The sequence below is a fragment of the Myxine glutinosa genome, chromosome 2, assembly GCF_964187855.1.
Source record: "Myxine glutinosa chromosome 2, kmMyxGlut1.1, whole genome shotgun sequence".
Classification (NCBI taxonomy): domain Eukaryota; kingdom Metazoa; phylum Chordata; class Myxini; order Myxiniformes; family Myxinidae; genus Myxine; species Myxine glutinosa.
The window spans coordinates 178,751,550-178,779,239 of NC_136262.1; the positions used below are offsets into that span (position 1 = coordinate 178,751,550).

A 27,690-nucleotide genomic window follows, 5' to 3' on the forward strand; every position below is an offset into this window, starting at 1 on the left:
TGCGTTATTTTCATCTCTATATTTATATAACAAAACTTTGCTTAAACTAAAAAATCAATTCTTGGCACAGCTCCAAAAATAGTTTGTCTCTTTGTAGGAGACTGTTTAAGGTTTTAAACCTTATTTTTCAATTTTTATTTTGGAGGAGACTGTTTAAGGTTTAAGACTTTTTACCTAATAAATACAATGTTTCAAAAAAAAAAGACAAATTTCAATCAATTTCCTCATTTAAAAAGGATACTGAAATATATTGCACTGATGTAAAATTGAATAAAGATTATTACAATAACTTTTGGATTAAACCTATTATGAAAGCTAATATGACCTACTCAATACCTTTTAAAGGAAGAGCATTCTCTGTCTTTGGGAAGCTATCAATTAAAGTAGTTACAACAAAAGTTTCACCAAAATCTATGGAGATCTTTAACAAACTAGAAGTAGCAAAAAACAAAACTCTTTTTACTGAAGCTATCGAAAAGGAGGATAAAACTATTATCTCTAAACACGGCGAAATTTATATATTCTTTAATAAGTCTAATAATAATAATAATAATACATTTATTTTATATAGCGCTTTTCAAGAAGCCCAAAGACGCTTTGACAGAGTACAAAAAACAAGTGCAAAAAGACAAAAATCAATAGGTAAATAATATGAGTAAAGATGTTAATCTTGATGAAATGAGAGATGTTAATATAACAGGCGAAATGTCATTTCGCTCAATAGTTAGGAACTATTTTAAAATTACCTTTAATATTCGATAAATAGTCGTTGAATCTGTTAATGAAAAAAGTATATGGATATAGATGGTAATGTTTTTTTCTGCTAATTAAATATGAGTCATTATTCAAGTGGTGTTGGGTGAGCGGCTAGGGTGCCGGCTTAGGATCCTAGGATCCTGGGTTCGAATCCCGGCCGATCACTGAATTAACGCCAGGGGGTTGACTCAGCCTGTCATCCTTCTGAGGTCGGCTAATTGAGTACCAGTTCACTGGTAATTCCCTGTGTGTCGTAAAAAGGCGGCAAAAAGGGTTGGCGTCAGGAAGGGCATCCGGCCGTAAAACATTGCTTCAAAAAGGGGACCCAAAAACAACAACAACCACGGTCCCTGAAAAAGGCCAACCCCTGCTTTGTGGGGAAAAATGGCCTCTAAAGGTGGTTATTATATATATATATATATATATATATATATATTCAAGTGAAGACTTTGGGGAGTATGATAGTGATGATAGTATCTCTATTGGAACAGAAGACAGTTATGAAAGTGAGAGTTTGTGTTCTAATGATAGCTATGAAAGTAGTTTTATGGATGATGAAGATGATGATTATACTATGACTACTACTACTACTTATACAACTATATACTAAAGATACTGATGATTTTTAGTTGAAGTAATCTTTTACTATATAAATATGATAAATCCAAACGACATATCAGATATTGAGCCTCTTGAATTCCCTGATTCTCCATATGATAAATGAGAGAAATGTCCGGCTTGTGATAGAGTGGGATTAAATACAGAATGAAAAGCCTATAAACAATGTTTATTCTGTGATTATCTTTTCATTAATGATGATAAAAGATATTAAAATAAATATAACTATTTTAAAATTACACCAAATATGAATTACTTCACAAGATTAATAAGAGAAATTAATGTTCAGTATTGTTACGTGCTCCTCCTCAAACCCCGGTCACGTTGTACCTCCGAGCCTCGAGAGGAGTCACGGCAGAAAGATGTGTTATTCTGTGTCAAAGATCAATGGTAAAACCACACCAATTGTTACCAACAAACAAGTATTGTATTAAGATCACACAAGAATAACAGCACAATAACAATGTTAATCAATTGTACAACCAATATATCATTCCTATGATGCTACCATCAGTTTCGTACAATATAACTCACTGTGCTCCAAGTGAGTGAAAATAACATTCCCAATGTCTCTGTCCCGGCTTCAAACCAAAGTCGATCCACGCTCCAGTGATCGTCAGAATGATGTTGTATCGAGACCAGAATCCCGCTCGGTTGACAGTCACACTGCCAAAGATAGGCAAATGTGTCCTCAAGAGGCGACTGGGAAATCACACCTTCGGGTATGGATGTTCAACGGCTCCCCACACGGCGAACCGCAAATTCCCACTCGAAATCCACATTACACATGCAAACCAAGCTAACGGCTGGATGCGTTGAAATGGTTGGAGCGAGGTGAAAAACCTGGAGCGCTGCGAAATCAGGCGCGAGGCAAAATGGCCAACGGTCCATTCTCGAGACGTAACGGCACTCCAATGATTCTCTTCGGAATCAACCGCAAAACCTGTCATGCAGGTTTATCTGTCACAGTGATAACAACTCTGTCGCAGGAATCCCTTTCCCAGGAAACCCCAAAGTTCGCTCGTGACCCCCGTTCGCCAGCGTTTGCTCCAGACCTCAAAGCAGCTCGGATCCTTCTCCGACCTCACTTGCTCGGCCTCATTTTTCTTTTCTTCTTCCTCTTCTTCTTCGTCCGGTTCCCTATCCGGTTTCCGGTTTCTTTTTAAAACATTAATTTTTTTTACCTTTTGAAAACAGTTATCTCCATTTCACTTAAATGATAACAATAATAGTACATGGAACCAAAAATGTTTACAGTGGATGAGAACCACAACAACGGAAGTGACGAATCTGTAACACTTCCCCCCCTCAAGAAAGAAAGTTGGAACATAGTAAAAACTTTCTTTGCATGCAAAAACTCTTTTAACAAACAAAAGTAAAACTCACCCCCAAATTATCAATTCACGTGAGCAACAATAATTAATATTCCCCAAAATAAAGCAACAAAACTTCCAAACAACCTACAGGAATTTCCAAAGTTAGTTCACTCTAGATAAAGCATCAGCAACGACATTGTCCCTGCCCTTTACATGCTCAATTTCCAAGTTGAACTCCTGCAAAGCCGAACTCCATCTCATCAACCTCTGATTTTTATTTTTCATTTTTTGAATGAAGGTTAAGGGATTTTGATCAGTGAAGAGTTTTAACTCTGGATTCTCTTGCACCCCGACTACAGGCATGACAGGTGAGACAGGAACCATTTATTTCCACAGGCTTCCTCTCATAATATTTCTTCAGTCGGTTGACATGACACAACTGCCGCTTTTTCCGTCGGTCGGGAGTTGTCACCACGTAATCTGTTTCATTAACCCTCCTTTCGATTGCATAGGGACCAAAATATTTAGCCTGTAGTGGCTGACCTGGGACAGGAAGCAACACTAACACTCGGTCCTCAGGACTGAAATTTCTTATCTGAGATTTCTTGTCATGTCTCACTTTCATTTTATCCTGTGTCACCTTCAAGTTGCTTCTCGCAACTTCACAAGCCTTCACAAGTTGCCCGGCCAAAGGTGTCTCATGCGCCAAACTCAATATCTCCTTCCGGTACGGCGGTGGCACCACAATTTGGTAATGAACTTTCCACTCGTCATTTGCTGGCACCTCCGGTGGTCTCCATTTTCTCATTAGTATTTCCCCTTTCATGAAGTGATCAACAGGTATCTTCATAGCCTCTTCCTCTGTAACGGCTTTACCTATTAAACTCCGGAGCTCCGAATCTCCGTGTTCTTCTTCAACAAGTCTCTTTCGGATCAGCACCGTTTGTTCAACCTCGTTCCCAGATGTCTCCGACGGACACTCCATTTCCTCTTTTGAATTTTCCTCCAATACCTCGAAGGAACCCAAATCCACATCGCCTTCCTTCTCCTTCTCTTCAGAGCGCTTCCTACCCATAGCACGAGTCACTGAACAGGGTGGAAAGATACCCGAAATCTCCTGCTCTAACTGTGCGGTGGTATTTTCCATACTGGGCTTTTCAACCAACATTGGATTACCAGAAACTCGACCACCGGCCAAATCATTCCCGATAATAAAAGAGATTCCCTCTACAGGAAGAGTGGCTTGTAAACCTACGGTGACCGGTCCTGACACCAAATCAGACTTCAAATGGATGACATGAAGAGGAGCTTTAACATAGCCACCAACCCCCTGTAAAAGAACACAAACACCAGTTGCCGTCTTCTCTTTCAATGGCAAAATGCCTTCAAGCATCAAAGATTGATGTGCTCCTGTATCCCTCAATACCCTAACAGGTCTCTGGTTCGTTAAGTCCCCATCTAGTGACACAAACCCCTCTGAAATAAAAGGTTTGCCTCTTGAACAAGGTCGTTCTATGATGCCGTAACTTTGGCACGGGAACCTTCACAAGGCACTGTCCTCCAAGGACGATTTCTCGCATTAGCCAATGCATTCGGAGTTGCACTAGTTTGACTCAGCTCCTGATTTTTCCTTTTCAGGGCGTAACATTGGGACATCAAATGCCCAGGTTTCTTGCAAAAAGTGCAAGTAGGCCCGGAGGAAAAACTCGTCGTCTGCCTCGGGCCCCCCTGGAAGATAGGTATGTCTTGGAACTGCAGTCTTCTGATCCCTAAAAGTCGCGGTATCAGATTTGTCCCCATAGTCCTCTCTAGGCCGCCTCCATGAAAATCTGTTCTCCGAACCTGATTTACTGTAACTCCCCTGGCTAACTCTAGGCGGGAAGTTAGGTTTGTGGAACCCCATCCTGTGTGTCAAAGCATAGTCATCTGCCACAGTTGCTGCCTTATACAACTCTGGTACTTTCTTTTCATCCAGATGTACTTTAATGTCCACGTGAACACACTTTGAATTCCTCCACCAAGATCAATTGTCGTAACAGGTTGAAGTCTTTCACAATCTCCTTCGATTCACACCACCTATCAAACATGGTTTCCTTTATTCTGGCAAACTCCACATGGGTCTCACTCTCCCTCTTCCTGGCATTCCTGAATTTTTGCCGGTAAGCTTCAGGGACCAATTCATAGGCTTTGAGAATGGCTTTCTTCACTATATCATAATCTGCACATTGGACAATCGGTAAAGCCGAATAGATATCTTGAGCTTTACCCACCAGAACACTTTGCAATAACATAGTCCAGGACCCCAAAGGCCATTTTAGCATTTGAGCCACCTTCTCAAAATGTAAAAAGAACTTGACTACCTCCTTTTCATTGAAGGGTGGAACCAGCCTCACATGCCTACCAACATACCAAGAGTTCTCACTAGTTGTCGAACTAGCCGGCATGGATACTACTTCTCTCCGTTCTCCCAGTAATTCCAGCTCCTTGAGTTTAAGTTCCTTCTGTTACGACATGTCACGTTTCTTTAACTCCCTTTCGGCTCTCCTTTCCTCTGCTCTTTCCTCTGCTCTTCTCTCCTCGAGTTCTCGTGCCTGTTCTGCTCTTTCCTTTTCAGCTCTCCTTTCCTCTGCTCTTTCCTCTGCTCTTCTTTCTTCTTAAGTTCTCCTTTCATCTGCTCTTCTTTCCTCTAACCTTTCCTGGCTCTGCAGTTGCATCTCCATTTTCTGGAGCTCCACATTTCCTTTTTCCTCTGGTAACCAATCCAAGGCTACCTCTTCCCATGTTCCTTGTCCCACTAAAGACTCCACAACCAATGTCTGCATCTCTGCATTCTTAATATTAACGCGGACCTCCAAGTTAAAATATTTGGCCAATATCATGAGTTCCGATCTTTTTAACGCCTGGAACTGTGCCTCATTAGGGGACGCCGCAAACTATTCTGCGTCAAACACAATGGTGACTATCAGTTAGCACCTGTAACCTTCACACAAAAAAAATCTAATGTTTTGAAAAATTTGGGAATGTTAGAAAATTCCAAATTTGGGAATTTTGGAAATGTTAGGGAATTATATCCCGGACGGGCCCCCAATTTCTGTTACGTGCTCCTCCCCAAACCCAGGTCATGGTGTACCTCCGAGCCTCGAGAGGAGTCACGGCAGAAAGATGTGTTATCCTGTGTGTCAAAGATCAATGGTGAAACCACACCAATTATTACCAACAAACAAGTATTGTATTAAGATCACACAAGAATAACAGCACAATAACAATATTAATCAATTGTACAACCAATATATCATTCCTATGATGGTACCATCAGTGTCGTACAATATAACTCACTGTGCTCCAAGTGAGTGAAAATAACATTCCCAATGTCTCTGTCCCGGCTTCAAGCCAAAGTCGATCCATGCTCCAGTGATCGTCAGAACGATGTTGTATCGAGACCAGAATCCCGCTCGGTTGACAGTCACACTGCCAAAGATAGGCAAAGGTGTCCTCAAGAGGTGACTGGGAAATCACACCTTCGGGTATGGATGTTCAACGGCTCCCCACACGGTGAACCGCAAATTCCCACTCAAAATCCACGTTACACATGCAAACCAAGCTAACGGCTGGATGCGTTGAAATGGTTGGAGCGAGGTGAAAAACCTGGAGCGATGCGAAATCAGGTGCGAGGCAAAATGGCCAACTGTCCGTTCTCGAGACGTAACGGCACTCAAATGATTCTCTTCGGAATCAACCGCAAAACCTGTCACACAGGTTTATCTGTCACAGCGATAACAACTCTGTCGCAGGAATCCCTTTCCCAGGAAACCCCAAAGTTCGCTAATGACCCCCGTTCGCCAGCGTTTGCTCCAGACCTCAAAGCAGCTCGGATCGTTCTCCGACCTCACTTGCTCGGCCTCTTTTTTCTTTTCTTCTTCCTCTTCTTCTTCGTCCAGTGCCCGATCCGGTTTCCGGTTTCTTTTTAAAACATTAATTTTTTTTCCTTTTGAAAACAGTTATCTCCAATTCACTTAAACGATAACAATAATAGTACATGGAACCAAAAATGTTTACAGTGGATGAGAACCACAACAATGGAAGTGACGAATCCGTAACATTATGATGATGATAATACACCATTTCTTACAAGGGAAGAGACTATTTGTATTGAGGAACTGTGTGGGGGTTTAATGTTATTTGCTATTCACGATTTTTTTTTTTTTTTTTTTTTTTTTTTTACTGAATCGAGGCTCGTGAAAGAGCTAACATTTATTTCACAAACAAATCAACCAGACAAACAAAATATACAAAAAGAGGGAGCGGAAGACAAGATGGGGAGAGAAGGGGAAGCACGCAACCACAACATTTGAGAGCAGGGAGAAGTGTGGGAGGGAGAGGGCTTGGGGGGAGGAGGCATGGGAAGGGGGGTGGGGAGAGGTGTAAAACACAAGGGGACCGAAATTAGCGGGGGTAGAAAAGATCAAGGTTTTGGATGGGGGAGGATAAGAGATGGTGGTGAACAGCTGTTTTAAAGACCTGGAGGGTGGAGTGGGATTGAAAAGAGTGAGGGAGTTTGTTCCAGAGGCGGGAGAAAAGAGGAATGAAGGAGTGAAGGTGAGCAGAAAGTCTTGATTTTGGCAGTTTAACCATAAGAGGGTTGCAGGCAGATCTTGTGCGACCTGTAGGAATATTTGGGGGACAGAGACCAGAGAGAGCTGGGGGGGGGGGGCAAGGCCAGAGAGGAGTCGGTAGAAGACGGAAAGACCACCAACCTGCCTGCGGTGAGTGAGTGAAAGGCCCTTGGAGTTAGCTTCATCGCGGGAGATTCCAATGATTCTGAACGCTTTGGTTTCAACAGCGTGAAGACGAGCTAGGTGTGAGGCAGGAGCACCAGACCAGAGGGGAGAGCAGTATTCCATAGAGCTGCGGATCAAAGCCTTGTATGTGGTGAGGAGCTCAGGTGTGCCAAGGAAGGACTTCGCAAGACAGAGGATGCCCAGTCAGCGACTGGCTTTGGAGGCCAGATTTGAAATGTGGTTTTCCCAGGAAAGATCATGGCAAATAGTGAGACCCAAAAGCTTGAGTGACAGAACTTCTTGGAGAGGATTATTCAGAAAGTGGATGGGAGGGTTGTCCAGTCGGTATTTTCGGAGAGACATCGTAAGAGTGTGAGATTTATCAGGATTGAAAGACATGTTCCATTTGTTTGCCCAGTCTGTGATTTTGTCCAGGTCTGCAGAGAGTGAGGAGGCTGCAGACTGCCGATCTGAGGGATGAGGAATGGAGCGACAGAGAGTAGAGTCGTCAGCAAAGAGATAGAGAGGATTTTCAAAGAGTCAGAGAGATCATTGATGAAGACCAGAAAAAGCACAGGGCCCAGAACACTACCTTGGGGAACTCCAGCCTGAACAGGAAGAGGAGATGAGAGAAACCCATTCAGGGCCACACGTTGACTACGACCAGAGAGGAAGTCCGCCAGCCATGCGTGGGGATTTCCATGGATACCAAAGGAGGAGCATTTGGTGAGCAGAGCAGGGTGCCAGACCGTATCGAAGGCACGTGAAATGTCAAGGGAGACAGCTCTTATTTCTTGTTTGGCGTTGAGGACCTCCATCCATTGTTGAGAAAGCAGAAGCAGCATGTCCAGAGTAGAGTGACCAGGTCTGAAACCAAATTGATGATCAGAGATCAAGCCATTGGAGAAGAGGAATGATTTCATATCTGAAGCATTGATGGATTCCATGACTTTGCTGATAATTGGGAGAAGGCTGGTTGGTCTGCAGTTGCTAGGATCTGTTTTTGCACCTTTTTTGTGCAAAGCGGTGATGTTGGCTGATTTCCAAGCAGATGGCAGATGACCTTGAGCAAAAGAGAGGGTGAAGAGAACAGAAAGAGGGAGTGAAAGAGCGGAAGAACATGATTTTAGGACCCGTGGGCTGATGCCGTCAGGACCAGTTGCAGAATCAGAGTCGAGGGTTGAGGAAACCCTCGGTCCTTGTCAGGAGGAAAGGACACAGAGTCCAGGAGCAGCTGGGTACGACTGGGTACGGTGGGTACAGAGAGGGATGGGTTTGGGACACAAGATGTAGAGGCAAACACAGAGTTGAGGCATTCAGCTTTTTCACATGCGGAGTCAGCCGTTAAGCCGTTTGAGGTGAGGGAGGGGATGGAGGGGGAACAAACACCAGAAACAGATTTGACCAGACGCCACCAGGATTTGGAAGAGGGAGACAGATAAGAGAGTTAGGTCTTGAGAATGGTGAGATATTGTTTCCTGGCTCTCCTGAGGGTGGACACACACTTGTTTCGGGCTTTGTGAAAGGAAATGAGATTTCCTTCCGTTGGATTTGCTTTCCAGGAGACGAAAGCAAGTTGTTTCTGGGCAATAGCCTCACCACAAGATTCAGTGTACCATGGACGGGAGGAAGGGTATCACAACTGAAGACGAGATGGGATAAATCTGTGCATGAGAGAGCAATTTACTTTGAAAGAATTCACAGGATGAGTTGATGTCAGAGGCGGTAGAGATGGGAGACCAGTCCAGATGATTGATGGCTGCTTGAAGACCGTGCCAGTTGGCCTGAGTGAAATGCCAGACTCGTCGACGCTGAGGAGGCTCTCTGAGAATGGTCAGAGAGATGTCCACTTTGACAAGCACATGATCAGATGAGCCGATTGGAGCAGAAGAAGAGCAGCAGACATTTTCAGGGAAGTTTGTCATAACCAAGTCCAGAAGAGAAGATGCTCCGTTCACTGAGATCCGGGTTGGGAAATTGACAGATTGTGTCAGTCCCAGTGAGTCGCAGAAGTCCTTTGCTGAAGAGCCATGGCTGGTGAGAGAGGTACCCACACCCAGCCAACTGGCATGGTGACAATTTAAATCACCACATATGAGGAAGAGAGAGTTGGGATGGGTAGATAGAAGTTGGTCCATATTATCAGACAGCGAGATGTAGATGGAGTCATCACTGTTTGGTGGACGGTACAACACACATATGAACAAAAGGTGGGAGCGAATGGGAAGCCCTAGCCAAAGGTATTCCTGGGGGTGAGGTGGAGAGAGGGCAGTGGAGGGCGAGTGAGGAAGAGAGTTTTTTTATGAAGATAGCAACCCCACCTCCAGGATGAGGCTCAGGTCTATCATACCGGAGGAGGGAGTAACCTGGGAGAGATACCAAGGCATCAGAGACATCATGAAGGAGGAAAGTTTCTGTTAAGCAGATCACATCTGGTTTGTCAGAGGCAACCTGTATGGAGAGATCAGTCAAGTTTGAGCGAAGGCCCCGGATGTTTGAGGTCCATACCGTTAATGAAGAGGAAGGGGGAGCATCGGGTACAGAACAGAGGGGGGGGAGTGGTAGGGTAAGATGTGGAAGAGGAGGAAGAGGTAGGGAGAGCTGTTGAAGGTGTGTCAGAGATTTCAGAGATTTCAGAATAGCTTGGAGAAAGGGAAGAATGGGGCGGACAAAAGGTTTGATGGAGATTGGGTGAGGCACAGTGAGGTGTTATTTGAGGAGGGGCAAGAGCAAGGCAGAAGGTTGGGGGAGATGAAGGTGAAAGTTGGAAGAGGGAAGAAGCAGGGAGGATGCTTTGAGGAGGAGGGGTGAGAGGGGAGTCTAGGAGGGGAGGAGCGAGGGAGAGTCTCGGAGGGGTGGGGTGTGGGGGGAGTTTAGGAGGGAGGGGAGGGAAGGGGCAAGGGGGGAGATTTGAAAGGGATGGGTGATGGGGAGGATTTGGAGGGGAGGGGTGATGGGGGAGTTTTGGAGGGGTGGGGGGATGGGGAAGTTTTGGAGGGAAGGGGGGATGGGGAAGATTTGGAGGGGAGGGGTGAGATTGGATTTTGAAAAGTGTACGATTCATGGGAAACGAACATTTTTTGCAAAATGAGTTTGAGACCTTCGAGTCAAAAATACGTTTGAGGACGCTGAAGGAGGGGTGGAGTTCTGGATAGTTTAGGGAATGTAGAAAAGAGGAACTGTAAGAGATGGTATTATATATATTTTTTGGAATGAATAGATTTGGTGAGCAAGACGAAAGCATCCTTTTATAGGAGAGGAAGAAAAAGGTGTTATAATATATGAGAGAAAATAGTTGTTCAGGGGAGAGATTATACATTTCTAACCACGTGATCGCGTGATCGCGAACAACGTGAATGAAGAACGAACGAACAAATAAGAACAACAAATAAACGAATAAGACCTGAGAAGGAAATCTTTTTTTGGGGTTTTTGTTTTTTTTGAGTAGAGATATTAAACAAGGAGGTATGGGGTGAACGACTGGGACGAAACAGAGAACGAAAATAATTGCAGCGCATTCGACGAACCGCTGAGAGAAAAACAAAACCACAAGGTCGGAGACGGTACGGTAGCCTAAGCCTACGAGTACTAGGCCTCAGAATACTCGATACGCATTAACCGACGATTGTGTATACATGTACGAAAAATTAGCACCGAAAATTTTCCTAAAGATACGCGATAGGTACACACACCGAAAGATAGATACAGTCTCGACAAAAACACAATTGTGAAAGATTACTTAGCTTCGAAAGCGTGAGCGCATGGAACAGCTTCGAAAAGACCTCGCCGTGGTCTTCAACGATTGTCATTTTCAGGGAAATATCAACACAAGATATTATATAAATAAAATAATGAATTATCTTGAAATTAAACCTGAACTCAGGATAAAATATAGTTTCTAAAAAAGCTCATAAAAAATTAGATGACTTTTTTTCCAAATATATAAATGAATGATTTTTACCTGTTTTGGAAAGCAAGATAAAATTTAACAACCATAAAAATCTTCCAAATTCATTAAAATGTCTAATAGTTGGTTCAAGCGGATATGAAAAAACCTGTTTGCTTTTAAAGATGCTCCTTACCCCCAACTTTTTAGATTATGATAATTTAACAATTTTCACAAAGTCAAGTTTTCAACCCGAGTATCAACTACTATCACAAGGTTTTAATGCGGGTCTTCAAAAAGAAGATATAATCGGTTTATTTAAACATCAGAACAAACTAAATGATTATAACATTGAGGATATAATACAACTATTTTGTGATACACAAAAATATCAAAACCGAAAACAAAACCCATAACTTGTATTCTCAGTGATAATACGAATGACATAACTTCACGCCAAGATTTAGATAAATCAAAAAAGAACCTCGTTATCTTTGATGATTGTGTTAATGAGAGAAATCAAACGGTTATGGATAGCTACTATACAAGAGTGAGACATTCTTCTTGTAATTGTATTTATCTCAGTCAATCATACTTTCAACTCCCTTGTCGCTCAATAAGAAACAATGCCAATACTTTTATTTTGTTCAAGTTAAATTCAATAGATATAAATAATTTTTGGAGAGACAATTGCTCTGCAATTTGTCGTAAAAAAGAATTTGAGGAGAATATGAAACACACGATTGGAAAATATAAATATATTGTTGTGAAACAAGATGAGATACTAACTGATATATTTTTCTTTTATAAATAATTACACACATAAATGACAACTATCATTATTAATCTTGTGGGTAAATCTACTTCAGGAAAAAACTTTCATAAATGTAGACTCTTGAAGAGTAAAAATGAAAAGATTGTAAGTTTTTTTAAGAAACACCCTATGATTCATATTGTATCTACAACAACCAGAGCAATGCGACCAGGAGAAGTGGAGGGTGAAGATTATTAATACATTTCAATGGAGGAACATATGCGATTGAAGAATGAAGGTCAAATATTTGAGGAGGTCTCTCTTGGCATGACAAAATATTCACATTGTAAGAGTGAGTTAAATAAACTAAAATCTGGTGGTCTTGGGACTTTAGAAACTAATCCAGAAGGAATGAGACAAATTATGAAACATCTGAGTGATAATGGAGTTAAGGTTTTATCATTTGGTTTTGATATTGATGAAGAAACTCAACGCCAATGTATGAAAAGCAGAGATACTAGTATTTGTGAAGAAGAAATTACAACTCGTATTAATGCTAATGAAGAATTTGATAAAATATTTGAAGAAAAGGATTTATTTGAACACATCCACTTTGATGATAAAAAAAAGGAAAAAATTTCGATTGACCGTTACAATTCAGTAAATGATATTTTTTAAAATAAACAAATGAATGTGCAAGAAAGAGCAAGAAGATTTAAGGAACGTCAGGAGTTAGTTTCAAAAGTTGTTAAACAACAGGAAGAGATAAAGAAGAAACGGAGACAGAAACTAACTGGTGAAGAAGCCTTTGAAAGAAAAGAAGATAAAAATTTTAAACCACTTTTAAAAACTTCTCAACCCTCTACAATCCCTGCGATAGATTACACTCCGAAAAAACTTCAATTGCTTGAAGATGTTAGTTAAATGACAGAGCAAGAACTTGGAGAATTAGAATATGATGATGAAGGATTATTCCGGCAACTTGAAGAGACAAATCAACCCCCCAATTTTATTGTGAAGGCTATTTTAAACAACGAATATTCAACAGATACAAAAACCATCACGGGTCTCATACCAACAGAAGAAACAGCAGTGTTTCATCTTGTGAAAGAAAAGGTATTGAGACATAATTAAGGAATTGATGTAATTGAGTTCTGCTCAACCCCCTATTAAATTAACCACGAGATTAATGTTTCTTCTAACAAAAGATGGAAAACAAGCAACAAGTAATAGCCGTAATTCACGTTATTTTGATGAACCATGGAATATGAAAAATGAAGATGATAGAGTATATATTGCTTTACTAAACTCTTTTGATTATGGGGTTTATGTTGCTGGTAAAAATAAGAAGAACAAGCGTTAGGCCGAGGTCCCCCATCGGTGAAGTGATGTGAGTCGACAAAGTGGAAGACGCAAGACGGCCATCTTGGATGTTGACGTGGCGACCCAATTTTCAATAGCGTTCTTCCTGATGCCTAGGTACACCCACACACCAGATTAGAAGTTGGTACTTCGCTTATTTTTCAAGATATTCTGCTCACAAGGTTCAGACATACATGGCGGCGGCCATCTTGGATGTTGACGTGGCGACCCAATTTTCAATAGCTTTCTTTCTTATGCCTAGATACACCCACACACAAGATTAGAAGTTGGTACTTCGCTTATTTTTCAAGATATTCCTCTCACAATGTTTAGACATACATGGTGTCAGACATACATGGCGGTGGCCATCTTGGATTTGACGTGGGTTGCACCCACACACCAAATTCAAATGTGGTCCTTCGCTTACGCACGCACATACGCACGCACGCCCGCACGCACGGACAGACGGATGGACGGAAGGACACACGGACGGAGGGGAAAACCATAGTCCCCCTTTCGCTCCGCGGTGCGACGGGGGACAATGAGAAGGAGAAACATATTATTGATGCTTTAAGTAAGCTTGGTTCAGGTGTTAGTTTTCTTCCAAATGACCCATCACAATTAGTTAATAGGCTGTTAGGTAGTAAGAAGGCTGGAAACAGCGATTGTTTTAATGAAGGCTCAGCCATTTTAGCCCAGTTGATGAAGATGGAAATAAATAATAAATGTCAATACAAAGATATTTTATTACATATTGAAAAAGATAAGAAGCACAATGCTTACGTTTGATTTCACAACGAGTGATTACACGGCTTCATTCCCTTACCCACAACAACTTGACCCCGCAAAAGAATATGAGGCATCTTTATTGTCGATGGAAACTTATAATACTTTGTTTAATATCACAGAGAAAAACAACAAGTTTAGTTATAATTCAGGAAGTGGATATAAAACTATAACAGTTTCATCCGGAGCATACGAGATTTCTCAAATATCTTCTGAAATTGCCCGCCTTATGAAAGACCAAGGTGATGAACCGAAAAAGATTGTAATAGATATTCAAAAACATACTTTAAAATCAACTGTTAAACTTAAAAATAATTATAACGTTGATTTCACGATTGAAAATTCATTCAGAGAGCTATTGGGTTTCTCTTCAAAAAAGATTGAAACTAACGGGACGTTTTACAGTGATAATGTCATTCAAATATCCTCCGGTATAAATTCTATATTAATTCATTGTGATTTGATTGATGGTGCTTATAACGATGGAATAAGAACAAATACAATATTTTCATTCAGCGCATACTCAACCCTGATTGGTTATAAATTCAATATGGAACCGAAAAATCTTGTCTATTTATCTGTGTCAGGAAAAACCATATACAGAGTAAATTTTAGGATAACCGATCGAGATAATCGTATGATTTCCTTTAATGAAGAAATTATATCCATCAGAATTCACCTCCGTGAAGTTTTCCAATAAATAAATAATGGTTATTGTGAGTAAACACGAGTTGGGAAAATATAAAATAATTACAGGGGATGGGATGTTCCTTTCACCATACTATAAGGGTGAAGGTATGTTTCTTGGTGGAGGATACTATAAACCTAAGAGACAACGGGGTGTGGGTCATCAATTTAGAAATAAAGGAGTTGGGATAATTGATACTCTAATGTAACATTCCGCAACCTATGGGTCGCGACCCAATGTTTGGGTCGCGAAGGATTTTCAATGGGTCGCACGATCGTTTCAGAAATCGCGGGAAAAAAACTTTATCTACGATTTACTTCTCCCGACTCAACAGAACAGAGATCAAACGAACGCCGACACAAACTTTATAGTGTGGACTCTTCTACCGCGATGTACCACGCGTGCATCCGGTCAGTCAGATCATCCGTTTAGTTTCCGACACGCGAATGTCCATTGCTTTTCATTCGAAAGATTGAGCTGTGAGCGTAAGGTACTCGCCATGGCTCGAAAGTATCAGCTTGTGTTCCTGAACTACGGGTTCACCTTGAATATCGTAGCCAATATGCAAAGTCAACCATGGCACTGATGTGGATAATCCACATCTACAATGTTGCTAACGGAACATTTAAATTAGGCTTGTAAGTTTCACTTTCGGGTTTAATCAGTGAAAGTTGTTTATTTAATGTTGTTCATGATAAGGAACATTGAACCTGGATATAAGTTCAGATGCATATCGGGTTTTTTCAGTAAAAGTTATTCTTGTTTTGTTTATCAGTTCATGTTACATTTTAAGTTCATCATCTATTCACGATGAAGATTAAAATAAAGTTCAAACACCTTATCTTGGCGTGTCACTTTAATAATTAAAGTTTTATTCTATTTCACAAAAGACACACCGCCAATGAATGTTGTGAGATTCATCTTCATCTTCATCTTCATCAGCTTCTTCATCTTCATCATCTTCTTCATCTTCATCATCATGTTCATCTTGTTCATTAAATCTTCATCCGGATTCATCGTCGGGGCGGATTCATCTCTTCCGAAGCTGCTAACAAGGCAGGGAGTTTACGTCTGGCCACTCTGCCATAAAGCCCAGATTGGTGGAGTGTTGCAGTGATGGTTGTCCTTCTGGAAGTTTCTCCCAGCAACACACAGGATCTCTGGAGCTCAGCCAGAGTGATCAGCCGGTTCTTGGTCACCTCTCTTACCAAGGCCCTTCTCCCCCGATTGCTCAGTTTGGCCGGGTGGCCAGCTCTAGGAAGAGTACAGTTTGTTCCAAACTTCTTCCATTTAAGAATTATGGAGGCCACTGTGCTCTTGGGAACCTTCAATACAGCAGAGATTTTTTTTGCAGGCTTCTCCAGATCTGTGCCTCGACACAATCCTGTCTCTGAGCTCCGCAGGCAGTTCCTTCGACCTCATGCTTCGTTTTTGCTCTGATATGCATTGTCAGCTGTGAGACCTTATATAGACAGGTGTGTGCCTTTCCAAATCATGTCCAATCAATTGAATTTACCACAGGTGGACTCCAATCAAAGTGCAGAAACATCTCAAAGATGATCAAGAGAAATAGGAGGCACCTGAGCTAAATTTCAAGTGTCATAGCAAAGGGTCTGAATACTTATGTCAATGTGAGATTTCAGTTTTTTATTTTTGATAAATTTGCAAAACATTCTAAAATCCTGTTTTCTCTTTGTCATTATGGGGTAAATGTCATTATGTGTGTAAATTGATAAGGGAAAAAATGAATTTAAACGATTTCAGCATAAGGCTGCAACATAACAAAATGTGAAAAAAGTGAAGGGGTCTGAATACTTTCTGAATGCACTGTATGCAGAGTGATGGCATCTACCGGTTGTGGGACTATGCGGGGGCATATTGGCGACACAGTCGTATTGTTTTAGTTTATTACAATTGTAATTGGTTATTACAATTAGACGCTCGTCCAATTTCCGAGGAGGTTATTTTCTACAAGAATGCTTTTTTAGTTTCCTCCACGTTTCATATCAAAACTCAAATATCAGTCGAAGAATAAATTGTAATATACAAAATGAACAGTTATTATGAAGTTTTATGTGACATGTAGAATTGTTATATGTCAATTTTTTTTTCTACAACAACTTGAAGCATTAAATAAATGGTATATAGTTTAAGGAGATTTTTTTGAATGATGAATAGAAGTTGAGTTTTTGACATGAAGTGGAAATCCAATGTGAACAGTGTGTGTGTTTTGCAGGAACAGCACTTCAAACACTGCGGTGAATGACTCATGGCAGTCATAAATTCGAGAATGAAATTGATTTTTCTTGGACTTTCCACATGTTCTGTTTCAATTCTCATTTGGTTTGCGACACAAGGCCAGTTCGAACTTGTCAAAAACCCAAGAAAATCACCATTCTTTCACCAATTCCACGAGTCGGTGAATCTCGTTTCTACTTCATCAGATCTGAGTGGTCAAACATTCGTAAGAGTGGAAAACAGCTCGATACTGGTCTTTTCTGCCTACCTTGATGAGCGTGACAAAGATGAACCCAGAGTGAGGGTCTTCGCTCTTGCTCCGTGGGCACAAAGAATGAGCTTGTGTTGTCACCTGCTATATAATGACGGCTTTACTGTGAGGTCATTGAAAGAAGCGAAACGGGAAATCGTGGGAAAACACTATGACTTCAAGTTTGCAGTTTTTAACTTTTTCTGTGAAGTTTATCGAAGCAATTTACAACTTACACACGTAGCTCTCACCCGGTGTGACCAAGCCATCCATCCTCTGACAAATTATCTGCCAATACAAGCTCCCCCGAAATTGTCTCCTCAACATGACTTTGCCGTGTGCCTACCAGCGTTATTCGGTCAATTTGACAACACTCTGCAGTTTGTTCAGAGCATGGAGATGTATCGCATACTGGGCGCTACAAGTGTAACGGTCTACAACACGAGCGTGAGCCACACCATGGACATTATCCTGCGGGCTTACATTGAGATTGGTATCCTTGAGGTCATCCAGTGGCCCATTGCGAATTACCTGCGGCCTTCCTTTGGATGGAGACCAAGCAAACACCCCGGAGACATTCAGTACTTTGGTCAGATTGCCACCATCAATGATTGTTTGTATCGGAACAAGCACCGCACGAAATATATTGCTATCATCGATGTTGATGAAATAATTGTACCACACAAATGGAACAATTGGAGTGCAATGATGGAAGATCTTGCGATGCCCCAAGTGGCCTGTTGGTACTTTTTACACCACACCTTTCCAATAACCAATGCTCAGTACAACACCATGACGAGTGAAGGAGGCCTAGTGTTAAAAGGGACTGACATTTTAAAAGCCAAAACGATGTTTCCGCCAATTGAACGGAGCTGGGCCAAAAAACCAAAGAAGGTAATGATTAAACCAAGTGGGATAGTCTATCATGGGGTAGCCGATGTAACGAAATACCAATTTGGCGAAAAGGACTCTCATGTGCCAATGAGTGATGCATCATCTCATCACTATAAAAAGTGGGGGATCTATTGGGGTTTCCCATCCTTGTTCAACAGCACATTGATTCATCCATACATTGACACACTCCAGAACAACATCAACAAATTCATGGACTTTGTCGATTCCTTTTTTTTTAAAACTAAGTGATTGATTATTCTTTCTTTATTCCAGGAACCTACAAAGTTTCCTGTTTGATGTGGATTGTGTTGATGTCCGTGATGTTGGTAGGGGTATTGTGGAGGAGCAATCCAGTAATAATGTATGCACGAGGTTGGGGAGGAGGAGTATTAGGATGTTCTCATGGTTCTCTGTACATTGTTTCATTTCAGTCAATTATACGTGGTGAGTTTGTCTTTGGTGTGCTTGTCCTACAGCTGGTGCATTGGCCATGGCCCTTTTTCCTTGTGTTTTGTAGAAAGTTTGTGGCAGCAGAAAGAGAAGATAGGTTTAAAATGGAAATAGATGCAGTGCCTCTAGCACCGTGGTTCTTAACCTGGGTTCGACCGAACCCCAGGGGTTCAGTGAGCCAGTCTCAGGGGTTCGACGGAGGTCCTCCGAAACGCCGAAACGCATTGCAATTTGTTTTTTGTTTTGTTTTTAGTTTTGTATCAATTTTGAATCTATGTGTAATTACGCTTATTATTAATATTATTATTATTTTGCTATGTATGTTACGAACGAATGGAAATGTTATTTGTAATTGTATTCCCATCCCATTCATGGTTTCTCTGGTCTGTGTTGAAGATAAGTTGTTTCACACTGACTGTAGTAAGTTGAATCAATGAGCAACTTGATAATTATTCTGTTGATGGTGCTTACTTGCTTACTTACTTACTTACTTACTGGATTTTGGACTTTGCAGGTGTCCGGAAATTCCAGTGAATAGCCTCGATTAGCTTGCCGTGTGCAGTGCGTCATTGGTCGCGCCTTACTTTGGAGTTACTGATTAATTTAAAAGTAAGTTTTTTTTTTTTTTTTTTTTTTTTTTTGTATACAAGATCGAGGCTCGTGAAAGAGCGAACATTAATCACACAAAAAGACAAACCGACACATAAAACATATAACATCGGGAGCGGTAGACAAGATGGGGAGAGAGGGGGAAGGACACAAACACAACATTTGAGAGCAGGGACCGAGAGACATGGAGACATCGAGAGATCTGAGAGAGGGCGAGGGCTTTGGGGGGGGGGGGCATGGGAAGGGGGCGGTGGGAGAGGTATAAAACATATGGACACTGCCAGGACTTCCAGGAAAGAAGTTGGAATTTCAAACAAGGTGGATCTGGGGTGAATTAGTGGGGGTAGAAAAGATCAAGGTTTTGGATGGGGGAAGATAAGAGATGGTGGTGAACAGCTGTTTTAAAGACCTGGAGGGAGGAGTGGGATTGAAGGGAGTGAGGGAGTTTGTTCCAGAGGCGGGAGAAAAGAGGAATGAAAGAGTGAAGGTGAGCAGAGAGCCGAGATTTCGGCAGTTTAACCATCAGAGGGTTGCTGGCAGATCTTGTGCGACCTGTAGGAATATTTGGGGGACAGAGCACAGAGAGAGCTGGGGGTGCAAGGCCGGAGAGGAGTCGGTAGAAGACAGAAAGACCACCTACCTGCCTGCGGAGAGTGAGTGAAAGGCCCTGAGAGATAGCTTCATCGCGGGAGATTCCAATAATTCTGAAAGCTTTGGTTTCAACAGCGTGAAGCCGAGCTAGGTGTGAGGCAGGAGCACCGGCCCATAGGGGAGAACAGTATTCCATTGAGCTGCGGATGAAAGCCTTGTATGTGGTGAGGAGCTCAGGTGTGCCGAGGAAGGACTTCGCACGACGGAGGATGCCCAGTCGGCGACTGGCTTTGGAGGCCAGCTTGGAAATGTGGTTTTCCCAAGAAAGATCATGGCAGATAGTGAGACCCAAAAGCTTGAGCGACAGAACTTCTTGGAGAGGATTGTTGAGAAAGTAGATGGGAGGGTTGTCCAGTCGATCTTTTCGGAGAGACATAGTAAGAGTGTGAGATTTGTCAGGATTGAAAGACATGTTCCACTTGTTTGACCAGTCTGTGATTTTGTCCAAGTCTTCAGAGAGTGAGGAGGCTGCAGACTGCCGATCGGAAGAGGAATGGAGCGGCAGAGAGTGGAGTCATCAGCAAAGAGATAGAGAGGATTTTCAAGAGAGTCAGAGAGATCATTGATGAAGACCAGAAAAATCACGGGGCCCAGAAGACTGCCTTGGGGAACTCCAGCCTGAACAGGAAGAGGAGATGAGAGAAACCCATTCAGGGCCACACGTTGACGACGACAAGAGAGGAAGTCCGCCAGCCATGCGTGGAGATTTCCATGGATACCAAAGGAGGAGAGTTTGGTGGGCAGAGCGGGGTGCCAGACCGTGTCGAACGCACGTGATATGTCGAGGGAGACAGCTCTAATTTCCTGTTTGGCATTGAGGACCTCCATCCATTGTTGAGACAGCAGAAGCAGCATGTCCAGAGTAGAGTGACCTGGTCTGAAACCAAATTGATGATCAGAGATCAAGCCATTGGAGAAGAGGAAAGATTTCATATCCAAAGCAATGATGGATTCCATGACTTTGCTGATAATTGGGAGAAGGCTGATTGGTCTGTAGTTGCTAGGATCTGTTTTTGCACCTTTTTTGTGCATAGCGGTGATGTTGGCTGATTTCCAAGCAGATGGCAGTTGACCTTGAGCAAAAGAGAGGGTGAAGAGAACAGAGAGAGGGTGAGATAGAGTGGCAGAGCAGGATTTTAGGACCCGTGGGCTGATGCCGTCGGGTCCAGTTGCAGAATCAGAGTCGAGGGTTGACAGAAACTTTTCCACCTTGTCAGGAGGAAAGGACACGGAGTCCAGGAGCAGCAGGGTACGACTGGGTATGGTGGGTACAGAGAGGGATGGGTTTGGGACACAAGATTTAGAGGCAAACACAGAGTTGAGGCATTCAGCTTTTTCACGTGCGGAGTCAGCTGTGTAGCCGTTTGAGGTAAGGGAGGGGATGGAGGGGGAACAAACACCAGAAACGGATTTGACCAGATGCCACTAGGATTTGGAAGAGGGAGACAGATAAGAGAGTTCGGTCTTGAGAATGGAGAGATATTGTTTCCTGGCTCTCCTGAGGGTGGACACACACTTGTTTCGGGCTTTGTGAAAGGAAATGAGATTTCCTTCCGTTTGATTTGCTTTCCAGGAGACGAAGGCAAGTTGTTTCTGGGCAACAGCCTCACCACAAGATTCTGTGTACCATGGACGGGAGGAAGGGTATGACAACTGAAGACGAGATAGGATAAATCTGTGCATGAGAGAGAGCAATTTACTTTGGAAGAATTCCCAGGATGGAAATGGAAATGTTTGTTGGAAATGTTGTTGGAAATTGGAAATGTTTGTGGATATGCAGGGCGGGTTCAGAGTTATATTAAAGTCAAAAGTGGATGGTGATTATAAAATATGATTGAATTACTCAGAAAATTAGGTGGAGGTGATATAACTCCTTTGGTCGCAATTCAAAACTAACAATTCGCAGTTTTCTACGTAATATTAAAATGGGATTTGAGGTGACATAGAGTTGAGTAGATAATAAATCCCGTCATCGTAACTATAAGTTGTGTTTTCTTCGTTAAAATTTCTCAGTTTTCAGAGGGGTACTGATTATATTTAAGCATGTTCCTTTTTTAATTTTTGTCATATAATTATTTGACCGAACTCAATTAAGATCAGTTTGTTACTTTGTTGTTTTTTTTGCAGTATGTCGAGCAAAAAAAGGAAGTGGTCGGAGGATTACGTTCGGTACGGGTTCACGTGTTTGACGGAACGGGACAGAAATCAGCGTCCTCAATGCATGCTTTGCAATGTCAAGTTGAGCAACTCCAGCCTAGCAACAGCAAAACTACAGGAACACTTCAAAAAACTGCACGGCGAGGGGCAGTACAAAGACGCAATGCTGGATGAATTCAAATTGAAGAGAGTCCGATTCGATGGAAGTGATTCCTTGCCCACTCTTGGCTTCGTTCCAATTGACAAACTGATCCTCACCGTGTCATATGAAGTTGCGTACCTGATCCCAATGCAGGGCAAACCACACACCGTTGGCGAGACACTCATCAAACAGACCGCGTTGAAGATGGCCAACATCATGCTGGGAAAAGCTGCTGAAAACAAGTTGTCTCTCGTTCCACTCTCAAATGACACCATCAGATGCAGAATCATTGACATGAGCGACGAAATCCTCACCCAGGTAGTTGCAGATTTAGTCGCGAGCCCGACGAAATTCAGCCTTCAAATCGACGAGACCACCGACTTTTCGAATTTGAGCCAGCTCATCTTATTTGTGCGTTATGTAAAAGGAGATGAGCTCAAGGAAGACTTTCTGTTCTACAAGCCTCTCACAACAACTATGAAGGCAGCTGACGTGAAGAAGCTTGTGGACGACTTCTTCAGAAGCAATGGCCTATCCTGGAACATGGTGTCTGCAGTTTGCTTGGATGGAGCTCCAGCCATGCTGGGATGCAACTCTGGTTTTGGAGCGCTGGTGAAGGCCGATGCACCACACATCATCGTCACGCACTGCGTCCTGCACAGACACGCGCTGGCATCAAAAACCCTGCCTCCAAAACTGGCCAATGTTCTGAAAATCGTCGTTGAAACTGTGAATTACGTGTGAAGCCATGCTCTGAATCATCGCATCTTCAAAGAGCTGTGCAATTAAATCGGCTCTGAATTCGAAATCCTTCTCTACCACTCTAACGTTTGATGGTTATCACGAGGGAAGGTAGTGAGCCGTGTTTTTGCCTTGCGTGTAGAATTAGCCCCGTTTTTGCGAGAACACCAGCATCGCCATGCAACGACTTTCAAGAGTCATAGTTCATCCTCGCCTTGGCGTACTTGGCTGACATCTTCGACGCACTCAATCATCTCAATTGCCAGATGCAGGGCAGTGGAGTGAATGTCATCGAATATGAAGAAAAGCTGAGCGCTTTCCGAAAGAAGTTACCATTGTGGAGGCGGTGAACAGAGAACGACAACTTCGCAAACTTTTCGCTACTGGACGAGTGCGTGAGCGGGATCGAAGATGAGTCTGAAGTTGGAGCCACTGCTGTACCGGGGGAGCTGCATCAAGCGATTGCCACGCACTTGGATGAGCTGGGAAAGTCATTCGATGGCTACTTCCGTGACCAAAAGCAATACCCAGCATGGGTGCGGCAGCCGTTTACTTTCGACGTTGCAACGGCAGATGTCAACGACCAATACCTCGATGACCTCATCGAACTTCAGCAGAGCCAGACTCAACAACAACTCTTTGGCACAACAACGCTCTCATCGTTTTGGTGCCGCCAAATGAAAGGGTATCCTCACATCGCTAAAATTGCCCTCGAGATCCTCACGCCGTTCGTTACAACGTATCTCTGCGAGCATGCGTTTTCGAAACTGGTGGACATTAAAACAAAGAAAAGGAGCAGGCTTTCATGCGAAAATGATTTGAAGGTGGCCCTTGCCAAAACAAAACCACGCATTTCCCAGATCGCCTCCCGAAAAGAACAACAGAAAACGCATGAATATGCAATTGTTCTTAAGTTCTTTTTTTTTTTTTTTTTTTTTTTGTATACAAGATCGAGGCTCGTGAAAGAGCGAACATTAATCACACAGAAAGACAAACCGACACATAAAACATATAACATCGGGAGCGGTAGACAAGATGGGGAGAGAGGGGGAAGGACACAAACACAACATTTGAGAGCAGGGACCGAGAGACATGGAGACATCGAGAGATCTGAGAGAGGGCGAGGGCTTGGGGGGGGGGGGGCATGGGAAGGGGGCGGTGGGAGAGGTATAAAACATATGGACACTGCCAGGACTTCCAAGAAAGAAGTTGGAATTTCAAACAAGGTGGATCTGGGGTGAATTAGCGGGGGTAGAAAAGATCAAGGTTTTGGATGGGGGAAGATAAGAGATGGTGGTGAACAGCTGTTTTAAAGACCTGGAGGGAGGAGTGGGATTGAAGGGAGTGAGGGAGTTTGTTCCAGAGGCGGGAGAAAAGAGGAATGAAAGAGTGAAGGTGAGCAGAGAGCCGAGATTTCGGCAGTTTAACCATCAGAGGGTTGCTGGCAGATCTTGTGCGACCTGTAGGAATATTTGGGGGACAGAGCACAGAGAGAGCTGGGGGTGCAAGGCCGGAGAGGAGTCGGTAGAAGACAGAAAGACCATCTACCTGCCTGCGGTGAGTGAGTGAAAGGCCCTCAGAGATAGCTTCATCGCGGGAGATTCCAATAATTCTGAAAGCTTTGGTTTCAACAGCGTGAAGCCGAGCTAGGTGTGAGGCAGGAGCACCGGCCCATAGGGGAGAACAGTATTCCATTGAGCTGCGGATGAAAGCCTTGTATGTGGTGAGGAGCTCAGGTGTGCCGAGGAAGGACTTCGCACGACGGAGGATGCCCAGTCGGCGACTGGCTTTGGAGGCCAGCTTGGAAATGTGGTTTTCCCAAGAAAGATCATGGCAGATAGTGAGACCCAAAATCTTGAGCGACAGAACTTCTTGGAGAGGATTGTTGAGAAAGTAGATGGGAGGGTTGTCCAGTCGATCTTTTCGGAGAGACATAGTAAGAGTGTGAGATTTGTCAGGATTGAAAGACATGTTCCACTTGTTTGACCAGTCTGTGATTTTGTCCAGGTCTTCAGAGAGTGAGGAGGCAGCAGACTGCCGATCTGAGGGAAGAGGAATGGAGCGGCAGATAGTGGAGTCATCAGCAAAGAGATAGAGAGGATTTTCGAGAGAGTCAGAGAGATCATTGATGAAGACCAGAAAAAGCACGGGGCCCAGAACACTGCCTTGGGGAACTCCAGCCTGAACAGGAAGAGGAGATGAGAGAAACCCATTCAGGGCCACACGTTGACGACGACTAGAGAGGAAGTCCGCCAGCCATGCGTGGAGATTTCCATGGATACCAAAGGAGGAGAGTTTGGTGAGCAGAGCGGGGTGCCAGACCGTGTCGAAGGCACGTGATATGTCGAGGGAGACAGCTCTAATTTCCTGTTTGGCATTGAGGACCTCCATCCATTGTTGAGACAGCAGAAGCAGCATGTCCAGAGTAGAGTGACCTGGTCTGAAACCAAATTGATGATCAGAGATCAAGCCATTGGAGAAGAGGAAAGATTTCATATCCGAAGCAATGATGGATTCCATGACTTTGCTGATAATTGGGAGAAGGCTGATTGGTCTGTAGTTGCTAGGATCTGTTTTTGCACCTTTTTTGTGCAAAGCGGTGATGTTGGCTGATTTCCAAGCAGATGGCAGTTGACCTTGAGCAAAAGAGAGGGTGAAGAGAACAGAGAGAGGGTGAGATAGAGCAGCAGAGCAGGATTTTAGGACCCGTGGGCTGATGCCGTCGGGTCCAGTTGCAGAATCAGAGTCGAGGGTTGACAGAAACTTTTCCACCTTGTCAGGAGGAAAGGACACGGAGTCCAGGAGCAGCAGGGTACGACTGGGTATGGTGGGTACAGAGAGGGATGGGTTTGGGACACAAGATTTAGAGGCAAACACAGAGTTGAGGCATTCAGCTTTTTCACGTGCGGAGTCAGCTGTGTAGCCGTTTGAGGTAAGGGAGGGGATGGAGGGGGAACAAACACCAGAAACGGATTTGACCAGACGCCACCAGGATTTGGAAGAGGGAGACAGATAAGAGAGTTCGGTCTTGAGAACGGAGAGATATTGTTTCCTGGCTCTCCTGAGGGTGGACACACACTTGTTTCGGGCTTTGTGAAAGGAAATGAGATTTCCTTCCGTTGGATTTGCTTTCCAGGAGACGAAGGCAAGTTGTTTCTGGGCAACAGCCTCACCACAAGATTCCGTGTACCATGGACGGGAGGAAGGGTATGACAACTGAAGACGAGATGGGATAAATCTGTGCATGAGAGAGAGCAATTTACTTTGGAAGAATTCCCAGGATGAGTTGATGTCAGAGGTGGTAGAGATGGGAGACCAGTCCAGATGATTGATGGCTGCTTGAAGACCGTGCCAGTTGGCCTGAGTGAAATGCCAGACTCGTCGACGCTGAGCAGGCTCCCTGAGGATGGTCAGAGAGATGTCCACTTTAACAAGGACATGATCAGATGATCCGATCGGAGCAGAAGAAGAGCAGCAGACATTTTCAGGGAAGTTAGTCATAACCAAGTCCAGAAGAGAAGATGTTCCGTTGACTGAGATCCGGGTCGGGAAATTGACAGATTGTGTCAGTCCCAGTGAGTCGCAGAAGTCCTTTGCTGAAGAGCCATGGCTGGTGAGAGAGGTACCCACACCCAGCCAACTGGCATGGTGACAATTGAAATCACCACATATGAGGAAGAGAGAGTTGGGATGAGTAGATAGAAGTTGGTCCATATCATCAGACAGCGAGATGTAGATGGAGTCATCACTGTTTGGTGGACGGTACAACACACATATGAACAAGAGGTGGGAGCGAAGGGGAAGCCGTAGCCAGAGGTATTCCTGGGGGTGAGGTGGAGAGAGTGCAGTGCAGGGCGAGTGAGGAAGAGAGTTTTTGATAAAGATAGCAACCCCGCCTCCAGGACGAGGCTCAGGTCTATCATACCGGAGGAGGGAGTAGCCCGGGAGAGATACTATGGAATCAGAGACATCATAAAGGAGGAAAGTTTCTGTTAAGCAGATCACGTCTGGTTTGACAGAAGCAACCTGTATGGAGAGATCAGTTAAGTTTGAACGAAGGCCCCGGATGTTTGAGGTCCATACCGTTAATGAAGAGGAAGGGGGAGCATCAGATACAGAACAGGGGGGAGGAGGGGTAGGGTAAGATGTGGAAGAGGTGGAAGAGATAGGGAGAGCTGTTGAAGGTGTGTCAGAGATTTCAGAATAGCTCGGAGAAAGGGAAGGATGGGGCGGACAAAAGGTTTGATGGTGATTGGGTGAGCCACAATGAGGTGTTATTTGAGGAGGGGGAAGAGCGAGGCAGAAGGTTGGGGGAGATGGAGGTGAGAGTTTTAAGGGTGAAGAAGCGGGGAGGACGCTTTGAGGAGGGGGAGTGAGAGGGGGGAAATTGAGAAGCAATGAGGGTGGGGAGATTTGAAGGGGAGGGGTGAGGGGGGAGTTTGGGAGGGAAGGGACAAGGGGAGGGATTTGAAAGGGATGGGATATGGGGGAGATTTGGAGGGGAGGGGTGAGGCAGGAGTCTAGGAGGGGAGGGGCGAGGGGGCGTCTTGGCGGGGAGGGGTGAGGGGGTAGTTTAGGAGGGAGGGGGCAAGGGGGGAGATTTGAAAGGGATGG

The 27,690-nt window shown here is 43.6% G+C and overlaps 1 protein-coding gene across 1 annotated transcript in view; it reads left to right on the forward strand.

Moving 5' to 3' along the window:
- The window catches only part of LOC144890826 (uncharacterized), a 56,424-nt gene extending 37,849 nt beyond the window's left edge, over window positions 1-18,575 (forward strand). The window contains exon 2 of the mRNA XM_078772679.1: window positions 17,165-18,575. Coding sequence (XP_078628805.1) covers window positions 17,214-18,575 — 1,362 coding nt within the window. The 5' untranslated portion in view covers window positions 17,165-17,213. The remainder of the gene's footprint in view (window positions 1-17,164) is intronic.
- Window positions 18,576-27,690: the final 9,115 nt, after the last annotated feature.